Raw genomic sequence first — 13,052 nt, forward strand, 5'->3', positions numbered from 1 at the left:
GTTTGCTTCTCCGGTTAACTCTCCAGTTAACTCTTGAATCTCAGTGACTCTGACTCCCACGAAGACTTTGTATTTGCATGAATCCGATTTGATCCAGGCGAGTACTGTCGTGGAATCTGACCACAGGATTGTTCTATGCACCGGAATGGTGAGCTCACGTTGGATGAGCGTGGCTAGATGCGCTCCTGCGAGGGCTGCGCAGAGCTCTAGACGTGGGATAGACTGTTGCTTGCGTGGGGCTATTCTCGAGCGGGCGAGGATGAATGCTGTGTAGATCTCTCCCCCCTCTTCTTGGGCCCGCAAGTAGGCTACTGATCCGTAGGCGACCTCGGAGGCATCACTGAAGACGTGTAAATCCATTTTACATGTCTCTGGCCTCACCGTGGGTGGGAAGTAGCTTCGGCGTATATTAACGCCTGGGAGTGAGTGGAGTTCCATCTCCCACTCTCTCCAGGTGGATGCAAGATGTGCGTGAATGGGGTCGTCCCAGCCCTGGTCCTTGTCCCACAATGCTCGTACAATCATCTTTGCCCTGGTGGTGTACGGTAGTATACATCCTAACGGGTCATATTGTCGGGCGAGTGTTCTGTACACACTCCGTCTGGTGGTCGGTATTGCCGTCGACCTTCCCTGCTCCGTGGTCAGGGGTTTGTGTCTATAGTGGAGCGAATCTGTTTTGAAGCGCCACACTAGTCCTAGTGTCATCTCTTGGGCTTCTCCTGGGATTGTGGCCATCCAGGTCTCGCTGCTCGCTGCCTTGTCCTCGGAGGAGAGGCTGCGCAGTACGTGCGGATCGCTGCTGGCCCACTGCCTGAGATCAAAGCCGCCTTTGATCAGAGAGGCGCGGAGTTTATGTAGGAGAGCCTCGGCTTCTTCCTGGGTCGAAACGCTTTGTAGACAGTTATCTACGTAGAAGCTGTTCTTCACACTGTGTCGGACCTCTTCGTCCGCTGCTGGGTCCTCTCCGACATGTCTCTGTAGTGCAAATGTAGCACAGCATGGGCTGCATGTAGTTCCGAAAGGGAGGACTTCCCATTGGTAGATGGCTGGGTGCTCATCTCCTGGCCTCTCTCTCCATAGGAACCGCAACAGGGGCTTGTCCTCCTCTACTAATCTCACCTGCAGGAACATCCCTTTGATATCCCCGCTGATAGCCACCTTGTCCTGGCGGAAGCGGAGTAGTACGCCTAGTAGGGAGGGGCCGAGTGTAGGACCGGGCAATAGCTCTTTATTCAGATTTTGGGATCCGATCTGGTAGCTGCAGTTAAACACGATGCGGTCTTTGCCGTTGTGATGAACCTTGTGGTGGGGCACGTACCACGATTCAGTCGTCTGGTCGGCCTCTTTAATGTCAATCTTTGTGACGTGTCCCGCTGTGATGAGCTTCTCAATCTCAGCGCGGTATACACTTTCTTGGGCGGGGTCCTTGGCTAAGCGCCGCTCTGTGTTTAGTAGGTACCGCTCTGTGGTGTCTTTCTTTGCGTGAAAGGTAGGCATCCCTTCCCGCCGCACGAGTGGCGTGGCGTATCTCAACACGCCGCTGACTGGGACTCTCTTTGTTCCCGTCTCGAGGAGGTTAATGGCGTAGATGTCGTCTTTAGAGCGAATGTCTTTCTTTTCGTTCTTAAAGGGCATTTGTTCTAAGGTCCATAGCCTCTCTACATGCTGCAGGAGTGCGGTGTCTCCCTCTGTGACTCGGGAGTGGAGACAGCTAGTGGCTGTGGTTCGGTTGAGAGATTTGGCGAGTGGGCCTTGGAGAGTCCATCCTAGGCGGGTCTCGACTGCTGCAGGACAGCCTCTGGGTCCGGTATGAACCCGGTCTATCGGGACAATGAGGTCTGCATGGTCGGAGCCTATCAACAGTGTCGGGGTAGCACCGTCTATGAGTGGGATCGGTAGCTTGCGTAGATGTACATATTTCTCCATCAGCTTGGCTACGGGGTATGTGTACCGCGAGAGTCCTATTTCTTGGCTGGTGAAAGCGTCTGTAATCCTGTACCGTCGCTCGGGCTGGCCGCTTGCTGCGATAGAGAATGAGACATTCTCGCCCTTTATCGTTTTCAAATCTCTTCTTATTGTCCGAATTGTCATTTGGTTTTCGCTCCCCCGCAGCCCTAGCTGGGCCGCAGCGGACGCGAGCAGAAGGGTCTTCTCTGACCCGTCATCAAGGACGGCGTAAGTGTCCATGACTTTATTCTGGTAGCTCAATGTCACACGGACTACCTTTAAGAGCACTCTGGCTCCGCTGCTGCTGGCGGGGTCGATGTACATGACGCTTGCTTTGCTGCTTGATGGTGCGGGTGGAGGCCGCCGTCTGTTACTGTCGTGGAGTATGTCCAGATGGGCTCCATCGCACCGACTGCACTTTTTCTTTAAGCGGCATTCGGCTGCCATGTGTGATCGCGCACAGCGAAAACAGCGTCTGTTGGACTTTATCCATTGACTCGCTTCCTCCGCATTCATCTTGGGGAATGAGTCACATTGTGACAGCCAGTGTTCTTTCTCACAGTAGGGGCACACTATCTTCCACTTCTCCTTTCTTGAGGGGGTACTGTGGCTCCTACTGCTTGGCACTGACTCCGATTGGTGCATGACAGTCACCGATCTTCTTCCATCATTTAGTCTCCTGGTTCCTTCTCTGGAGCCAGGGGTGCTCCGTCCGAATGTATCTAGCCGTAAGCTGCTGACTTCTCTCGCCAGGAAGTCGGCTAGATCGAGGAGGTTCGGTTCGGGGCCATTAGGGTCTCGGTGGTCTCTCTGCCGCCTAAAGCGCTCCTGTCGGGCGGGCGGTAGCTTCTCCAAGATCCTCTCTACATTTGAGTTGGCGTATAGTTCATGCCTACCCTTTTCCCTCTGCGCTCCCAGCATCCCTACCAGGGACTGCACTCTGATGGACAGGTCGTCCAGTGCTCGATTGTCTGTTGCTGGGGGTAGGCGGTCGATGTGCCTGATCTCCTGGATCACGTAATCCCATATACGTCCATATCTCTGGTCCAACGCTACCAGCGCTGCGGTGTATGGGGTCGTGGAAGTGGCGTAGGCGAGCGCTATGTTGTGCGCGCGGGGTACCTTTAAATGCTTCAGTAGTATCGCGTATTTATGGCGTTCATCAATGACATCCACCAACATTGTCTCCAGACACATGCGGAGCTCCGTATACTGGGCCCGGTTCTCCTGGGTGAAGTCTGGTACCATAGGTGTGCCAATGTATGACGCGGATTGTTGATACATCGGCGAGCGTTGGGGGAGAGGCCTCCTAGGCGAGTCTCCTCCTGCTCCTTGGCGTGGGCTGGTACCGGCTGTGTACCATGGCCCGCTGGTCCAGGTGCTGTTCCTCGGTGCGGGTCGTGCGTCGTGCTCCCCCGTGAATAGCGTCGGGGGTCTGTAGCGCAGCTCCGCGGGGGTATAGCCTGGGTTGTACTGGACCTCCTGGTCCGGTAGAGTACTGTGCTGTCGTCGGGCGTGGTTCTCCTCCTCTTCCTCTTCGTCTTCCGTTAGGTCATCCAGGGCTTGTAGTCTCTGATTTAGCCTCTCCGCAGTGTATGCTGCTCCTTCCCGGTGGCTGGGTCTCGCTTGGACCGGTTGGGGAAGGGGGTCTGCGGGGGGTATAGACCTCGTCTGTTGGTCAAGTTCAGGGTCGCTTACTCGGCTAGGGGATGCCGCCCTGGAGTGATGTCTAGACGAGTTCCTGGAGCCTCTGGTGGAGGGAGGGGGTGTTGTCCTTCTGATCAGCTGTTCTATTAGTTGCGCTTGTGCTCTGTCGCGCTCGGCTTCGCGCTTGGTGAGATCCGATTCTCTCTGGGCACCGGTGGCGGCGCGCTGGGCGTCGGCCCGGTCTCTTGCCATATTCTCTTCCATCTGAATGCGTCTTATTTCCAGGCGTATGTGCTCTTCTTCGCTCCGTTGCTGTATCTGCAATCGATCGCGTTCACCCTGGAGTCTATCGCGTTCAGTAGAGGCTTTCAGGCTGACGAGGAATGCCTGCTGTAGTGTCCTCTCTGCCTCGCGGGGAGAAGACGGTTGTATAGGGGAGCCGTCCCTTGGGGTACTCCGTGCGGAGTCTTGGAGCTCTATCTCCACGGTGCTCTCCTCATCTTCTTCCGTGCCGAGTTCTCTCTCGGTAGTGTTGTCTTCCTCCCGGGACTCGTCGGGGACTACTTCTTCGGTATTGGCGGGGTGTAAAGTCATGTCTGGTTCCCCCTGGTCCCCACCGTGAGCTGGGTCAGTTACGTTAGAACCCATAGGGGCCTCTATGGTCGGGGTAGCCTGGTCGTTAGGGTTAGACATAATTTTACTTTCTAGTTTTACCGCGTTTACTGTTGGTAGAAGACTAGGTTGTTGACTGACAGCGTAAGCCTCTAGGTACTGAGGGAGCTGTCGTTTGCGCCGCGGGCGTTGTTGGTTAGGAGGATCGTTTCGTGGAGTGTTCATCATAGGCCATTTTAATATTAATAACACTATATTAATATTACACTGATTACCATCCGGCTCGAAGGACCAATTGTAACTGAGGGGTACAATTCCCTGACTGTATTGTTAGATATGATACTTACTACCACTACCTCTTGTACTTTAGACTCTGGCCACCCAGTACTAGGTATGAATAATTATGATAAACACTCCCACCTGATGAAACGGATCCAACACAAATGTACCAAGTCGAAAGTCTGCGTTTATTAATAATACATAGCAAAAGGTATGTACAACGATCACTTAATTACATTTATGATTTGAAATAGTATGCACTTTTATGGCAAATGAGTATTCGTAGGTAGATCAATATCGAATGTCCAATCTCTGATTGCGCAGGAAGCAAATATACAACCTGGAATATTTAGGGAACAATAGCAATGATACTTGAATGATTATATAGCTGGATACACTAGGGGAAGGTTCCGACTGCTTGTAGGACAGCTGGAGGGGGGGGGGGGTAGAGCCTGGCTGTATCCCGTCTGGCCGAGGGTATCCTGGGAGAGCCCACAGTCGTGCGACCCGGTGCCCAGCGATCCTCGATCCACAGATGAAAGCAGTTGGACTCTCTGTGGCCGGCGTCCTCCGGTCCACGATGGAGAGACGTGAGGCGACCTCGTCGTGTAGAGCGTCTTCTCACCTGTCGTCCTCTCCGGGGGGGGTATTTCCAACACACCGCAGTGTTGGCCTTTATCCATAGAATAATCAAAGTACTCAAAGCATAATCCAAGCCGGGGAAGGCTAGCCGTCGTCGGTAGAATAATCCAATATACAGGTCCACTCGCTCTTTGGCCTGGAGCTCCTCGGGTGCAGCTTCACGTGGGGTCAACCACCCTGGATAAGCGTCCAGCTGATGCCCGAAACGATGGGGGTGCTGATTACTATAGAACTCTTACCGCACGAGGCACTACATATGAATAGACTATTATTAGCTTAATAGAATACGTCCAACTCGACGATATAGTGCCAAATATGACTATTCAAATATTAATATACACGATGTCTCAATGCCGATACTGGGCCGAATTGGCCTTACTGCCCACACGTGGTTCGCGGGGAGGCTTTTGCGTCTGTCACTCTGTTGGAGGGTAAGGAACTGGACTAAAAGAAAGCTCTACTTTAATAGCGCAGTATATATACGCACTATGAACAAATAGTACCATTAGTGGTGCGGTAGACATATTCCTACGCGGAACTAGGACTTGTCCATACATGTTGAGCGGTACGATTGAACCTGGTCTGAGGGGTATGGCGACCTGGCACCAAGGTCTCGTCCAATGGTAGAATGGAGACTATTATGGGATGTTCAGTAGACTAGAAGGGATATTCAATGCATATTGTACAAGGAATATACAAGGGATATCAGGGGATATACAAATACAATTAAATATATATATATAAATAAATATATATATTCGGTTTAATCTGATCCTTCAGAACAATAACGTTACCCTGGTATAGATCTGTATGCATGTATTTATTCATAACGTTATACATATTCGTTAACGTTAGATCGTGCATGGCTTTTACATTGAAACATTTACTTGTCACGTGGTTCCGTTCTCCATTCTTCACATCAAAAACGAACTATCAAAACGTACACGGAGCTAAATCGGCCCATTATTTACTCCTTTTTTCATTTGATTCTGACACCAAAATACGAAAAACAGCTTCGTATTTCAGTTTTTCCCCGTTTTTTCGATTTTGGTTTTAAACGGAAATAGAAAAACACCTCGTATTTCCACTTGTTTTCCTTTTTTCGTATTTCCGTTTGAAACGAAAAACGAACTATCAAAACGTACACAGACCTAGCAGGTATTAGCCCACGTAGTCTAATTCATTGTAGTTGTAACAGTTGTAGAGACATTTAGTAAACAATATGATATATCTGCCAATGCCATTCAAACGAAAGAATGAGCAGCGCAGCATCATGCGGGGCGGTGTGTGGAGACTGGAGAGGCAGAGAGCAGGAGGATGCCACTGACCGATAGTAACCTCGCTGCCTGGAAGGTGCAGTAGGAGCAAACTAGCTTTGCGCATGCGTATATGGGCTCAGCCTCCAGCATGTCATGTGACGCTGTCCTTCCTTACTCTATAATATAGCGAGATCAGCCTCAGCCAATTGCCACGAGAGACGAAAACGAACTGTTCAGGCTGATCTTGGGACAGCCCTCATTTGTGATCTCATGCAAGCATCTTTTCACGTGCAGGTCTGATTTGAGCCACTTTTCCTGTATAAAGTAGGCCACCTCTGCTCTGTGCATATGACTCACTTTCTAATCCTGTCATACATTGTGAGGTGATCACAGGAAAAACAGCAGTCATTATTAGAGTATCTTGTGTATTCATTGTGTTTTCATGATCTGCACTTTCTCTCAGGACATTTCTCACATGGTTATCCATTGAGCTGTACTGTACTGTACCCATTCTGCAATCTGTTAATAAAGTTTTCAATCAATCAATCAATCAGGTGTTATTTATTTATTTTTTTTTATTTTTTTTTTACACTTTGTCTTATAGGCCTACGCCTTAGTTTATTCCTGTGTTCAGCTCCAAACTATGTAGGCTATTACAGTGGTCTCAACAGAGCTGGCCATCACAGAAATAAGGTATTTAATTTTATGTTTTATTATGTGTTCTACAAGTTTCACAGCATATTTACATTTTCCCCATTTAAAAACAACAAGCTTCACCAGTAAAAAAAAATATGTATTGATGTATGCAATGTAAAATGTATTGATGTAAAATTCGGCAGTGGCATATAACTGTCACTCTTACCACTCTTAGACCGTGCAGTGTCACCGGTTTAGAGTCGTAGTGAAGACTCTCTCTCTCTTTCGTCTTGTTTACATCAGGGTCCCCCATTTTCAATTCATCATAACATATAATCATACATGACATACAGATAGACAGTACTGCTACATCTATACATTTATGACATACCAGATTTACAAATACAGTACTGTTTGTGATACAAAAAGAGTATATACATTTGACGAAGAAACTGTACATTGGAGGAGGTTCGGTAGGTGGGGTGGAGCGGGGAAACTGTACATTGGAGGTGGTTGGGTGGGAGGGTTGGGTAGGCGGGGTGGGGGGTAACTGTACATTGGATTATCGACGAAACCTTACTTGGTCCAAAGAAGAGGGTCTCGTGTATTATTGGGTTAGGACATTTACAGGGGCCAGTTTCTAATTGCAGCTACCCGTAGGTGCTCTTTGAGAGCGGTTTTGAACGAGGGTAGGGATTCACATTCCTTTACGGCTGTGGGTAGGGCGTTCCACATTGTTGTGGCATAATTGCGAAACATGTTTACTTAGTCCCTTGTTTGAGCCGAATCTGGGTTGAACGTGATCTGTGGAACTCCCTCTGGTGTTGTGGTCGTGGACTTCACTGACCTTTGGGAAGTATTTCGACAGGTACATGGGTATCTTTGTGGTGTAGTGTATCTTGTAGACCAGGCCCATTGCAAGTTGCTGTACTCTGTCGTCTACTCTAAGCCATCCTAGATTGTCAAAATGGGCAGGGGTGAGGTGGGTTTTAGGAGTAAGGCCAAGCAGCAGTAGTTGTGATGTTTGGAGCCTTGTTTTTAGGGCCTTTGAGGTGCTTTGGTACCATGAGGTGCAAGCATAGTCGTAGAACCATGAATGAGTGCTCCTGTTAGAGTCTTCAAGGTATTCTTATTGACAAGAGAGGAGATCCTGTACAAAAATCTTGTTCGTTGGTTGACTTTTTTTTATTACATTTTACATTGGTTGCCATTTTGTCACAGGAAAGATTTGCCTCTAGGATAGAACCCAGGTAGGTAATTTCAGCTTTCCTTGTGACAATATTGTCACCCACTGTAACAGAGAAGCCGTTGGCCTTGCTGAGTTTGCTATTTGATCAAAAAATAATGGATTCCGTTTTACCCAGGTGTAATGATAGTTTGTTATCAGCGAGCCAGGTGCATATTCTGCCGAGTTCAGAGCTGAGGGCTTTTTCAACCTGCAACTTGTCCCTGTCAGAGACCAGCAGGGCCGAGTCGTCCGCAAACAGGAACAAGTTGCAGTCACAAGCTGATGACATGTCATTTGCATAAATTAGGAACAGTAACGGTCCTAGTATGCTTCCTTGTGGAACACCACAGCTCACTGGGAGGGGGGACGACAGTGTTCCGTTCACCTCCACCATCTGTTCTCTCCCCTCCAGGTAGGATTGCATCCAGCTCACTGATGAACTATCAAAACCAATTGCTTTTAGCTTATCAATCAGAATGGAGTGATTGACAGTGTCGAAGGCCTTTTGTAGGTCCAGCATGACCATGCCGCAGTATTTGCCAGCATCCACCTCGTGTTTGATGTGGTCATTCAAATAGAGAAGGCATGTGTCGGAATGGGATGTTCTGAAGCCAGATTGGAATTCGTAGATTCGCTTTTTTTCAGCAAGGTACTTTTAGACCTGTTCCTAGACTTTCGCAATGGAGGTAAGAATAGAAACAGGGTGGTAGTTGCCTGGGTCTAATTTGCTGCCTTTTTTGTGCATGGGGGTACTCTTGCAATTTTGAAGTCCTTGGGGACGTGTCCCTGTTTTATGGAGAGGTTTATTATGTGGGTGATGATTGGGGTGATTGTATTTGGCCTGTATTAAAATCTGCAGAACACTTAGATTGTTTGAAAAGTTTGTTTTGTTAAAGTGAAGCAATTACTTTCCAACACTGGCCACCAAGCTTCTATCCCCAGGCCATCAGGCTGCTAAACGAACAATAATCACTATGCAACAACCATCAAATGCACACAGCACACACACCCACACGCACACACTCACTCAAACAAACAACACACTGCAGCACCCACTCTCCACACTTTAGATCACACAAACACACTTACACTTTATATTTATTGATAAAGGATTTGCACTACAACTCGTACACCTACTGTGAATTGTACCTAAATTGCACCTCGTCCCATTTCTCCACTTCTGCCTTGCACTATATAGTATTGTATATTAGTACACTGCACAGTATTGTATATTGTATGGTAACTACGTCTATTCTGCATCGAACATTGTACATATGTCTAAACTGAACACTGTGACCTCATTTTTTTTACTTCTAATTTGACTATGTTATTTTATTTCATACTTATCTTGTCTTGCACAGTCTCTGGAGCGCAACAGTAAGAAGCATTTTGTATAAAAGTATTCTGTACTTCTGTATGACAACTATTAAAGAAACTTGAAACTTGAAACATTGAGCGTTCACACCAAAGTGAAAAGTTAGGTTTGATCCGTTTTCAGGCCTATTTCCCCAGTCAGCTGCAGGATATTTCCTCAATTCCCTACCTGGACATGTAATATTACTAGTGCTGTCAATCGCTACAAATATTTAATCTGATTAATCACATGATTGTCCATAGTTAACTCGCGAATAATCGCAAATTAATCGCATTTTTTTATTTTATATATTTTTTTATCTACCTTAAACAGATCTTTTTCTAGTTCCAAGTTTTAATACTCTTATCAACATGAGAGTCAACAAATGCTTGCTTTATGCAGCCATTTAACACAAAAGGATGACCCTCATGCATTGCAAATTTGCATCAAATTAAAAACAGAGTGATGCACAAAATAACTTAAAAGAAAATTATAATTTAAAACAATGAATAAAGTGTGCATGAAATAATAGGGGAAAGAAAACGTTAGGAACTTGTTACATTCACCCACACAAGGGCTGAGTAATCACCCCCCCCCCCCTCTCTCTCTCTCTCTCTCTCTCTCTCTCTCTTTCTCTCTCTCTCTCTCTCTCACACACACACACACACACACACACACACACACACCACACACACACACACACACACACACACACACACACACACACACACACACACACACACACACACACACACACACACACACACACACACACACACACACACACACACACACACACACACACACACACACACACAAATAGTATCAATGAGAGTATCAATAATACACCTGAGTGAAGTCTAGTAAAAAAAAATATATATATATATATTTAATTTATTTCTAAAAAGTTAATCGTGAGTTAAAAAAAATAGTGGCGCTAACATGTTAATACCATGTTAACTTTGACAGCCTTAAATATTACACTTGTGAATCTCCAAAATGACCTAAAATTAAGAGGTGATGCCAACCCTGGCTAACGATGGTCTTCAACGTAATTTATATCCATTTATATTCAGTGAGATTGACATTTTGCTGGTCTGATATATATATTTGTGTTAACACTTTGTGTCGCGCTGTTTGGTTAATTTACCTTTAGAATGCCAGCCTTTCTAGTCATTTCCGTGGTCGTTGCACTATGTTTGCGAAGCTGTGTTTGTGTTCTGTAGTATAGCTAGAGACACGGTGTGGCCCATTTCGACAAACATTACTTGTAGTCCAGCATGGGAATAATAGTTTGTTTCCACACGCTGTAGTTTGTAGTTTATTACACGCTAAACATCGCTGACAACTCTACTCGGCTTGGGCTTAACATCCACAGAGGGAAGAGCAAGGTCATGAGAATAAATGCTGACAACACATCACCCATCATTCTGGAAGGAGAAGCGTTGGAAGAGGTAGACAACTTCACCTACCTAGGCAGCATGGTTAACAAGCAAGGTGGAACAGATGCTGATGTGAGAGCCAGGATTGGCAAGGCCAGAGGAGCCTTTCTCCAACTAAAAAACATCTGGAGCTCAAGAGACATTTCCATCACAACCAAGATCAGGATCTTTAACACCAACGTGAAGTCAGTCCTACTCTATGGCGCTGAGACCTGGAGGACCACTGTCACCACAAACAATAAACTACAAGTTTTCCTAAACACCTGTCTGCGCCGAATCCTCCAGATTCGCTGGCCTAACACCATCAGCAACAAAGACCCGTGGCAACGAACACAACAACGTTTTAACTCAAAACTATGATTGCGTTTGCCAAGCATGTTTTTCGTCCGTTGAAACACAGAACTGTGATCGTTTATCGTATTCCAAAAGAATGATTCCATCAAAGTGTTGAGTGCTACAGTGTAGGTTAGTTTATTAGGACAAGTGCATGACAGTACGGTTCGTTAGGGTTAGATATAAAAAAAAAAAATTGTGATAGTCGATCAGAATGCAGTTCCAATGTGTGGGGACGTGCCTAAATGATGCAGATCGCTCTGGGCAACTGTGTAGAGCGGGGATCAAAGTAAAAAGATCTAACAATCCAAAAACAACTTTTTACATTTATGGCACTCAATGATCGGCGCCCAGAAATGTAAAAAGACGTTTATGGCACAGAATGTGTTAAGAGCAAGGGACCTTTTATTCATATGAAAACCGATGGAAACAAAAGTGCCTGTTATTTCATTTCACAGTGTGATGCTCGGTGTATATAGGTCACAGGATGCGGATGTCCTTGTGTGCGTTTTGCATGATGTGCCTTCAGCCACAGTGGGGAGATGTCATAAAACCCCAAGCCAGCGCAGCTGCAGTTATACTTTCCAAACTCTCCTGATATCTGTGTGCAGTGTGTGCAGCACGCCGCCACCGCCCCCTTACTTCTGTCCTGTAGTAACCCCAGCCGGCATATCTGCATGGTGTGTTTGACCGTGTGTGGAAGTGTGTGTGTGTGTGTGTGTGTGTGTGTGAGGGGGGGGTGGGTTAAGGGGGCGGGTGGGGGGCTCAGCAGCATCATGTCACTTGTAGAGGGAGAAGTGTGTGTACCTCGCAGGCCCCTCCTCCCCCAGCATTAATTTGGCTTGCGTGGCCTTATATGGAGGATGAGTCTTGTGGTGTGAGCTGTTTCAGCCAATCGGATCACTCTGAAATCCTAGAGGGGGGAAGTGTGTCTGCACTCTGCAGGAAGGAGGCGGGCCCATGAGGCGGGCATCCTCGGGTGGGGTTTCGGTGGGGGGAGGGGCCAACCGAGCCGGCCAGGGGTTTGAAAATGAATGATATGCTACACAGTTGTAGACTTTTAGTGGGAGAGGCTATAGCGGCAGTTCACACAGCACTCATTCAAGAGACACGGGATTCCACAAAATCTTCTAAGGCAAACTAAGGAAAGGGAACGTGAAGAAATAGCTTTCAACAATGCAGTGTGAGTAATACAAAATCCATGTTTCTATCTAATGGAGATATTTTGCCTTGGACACATGCCCGCCCTTTCTGATGGGTGGATCACAGTGTCTTAGAGTAGACTAGGTTTGGGGAATGTATGACTTAATAGAAAAGCAAAGGAGTTTCATTCATAACTTTCAGTTTTATTCGCGTTTAGCTTACACAGGGAAGCATTTTTGTCACATCGGTCGGCACAACCAAGCAAACCATAATAGGTCTATATGTGTGATTGACTTTACAAGTGATGTTGCAGTCTTATTTTTCTCCTTCCTTACATTAACATTACATCTCTTGATGTTCATTCAAACTCATGGCTAACGTGATAATATATGAGCCTTTCCATGTAATACTGATCCCATAGCATCACCCACAGAGCATGGGGAGCCCAGGGTGGGACCGTCACCCAGCCACACATCTCTGATGAGGTGGCAGATGCTAGATGGTAGGACACAGAAAATAGACTGACCGTT

General features: G+C 47.0%; 1 protein-coding gene across 1 annotated transcript in view; it reads left to right on the forward strand.

Annotated features, from left to right (window-relative positions):
- Positions 1 to 12,436: 12,436 nt before the first annotated feature.
- Positions 12,437 to 13,052, forward strand: part of acsbg2 (acyl-CoA synthetase bubblegum family member 2) — a 74,082-nt gene continuing 73,466 nt past the window's right edge. Inside the window, exon 1 of the mRNA XM_084310519.1 lies at positions 12,437 to 12,562. Within this exon, the coding sequence (XP_084166645.1) occupies positions 12,556 to 12,562 (7 nt within the window). The 5' untranslated portion in view covers positions 12,437 to 12,555. The remainder of the gene's footprint in view (positions 12,563 to 13,052) is intronic.

This window comes from Notolepis coatsorum (genome assembly GCF_963971535.1).
Source record: "Notolepis coatsorum genome assembly, chromosome: 3".
In the NCBI taxonomy this organism is placed as follows: domain Eukaryota; kingdom Metazoa; phylum Chordata; class Actinopteri; order Aulopiformes; family Paralepididae; genus Notolepis; species Notolepis coatsorum.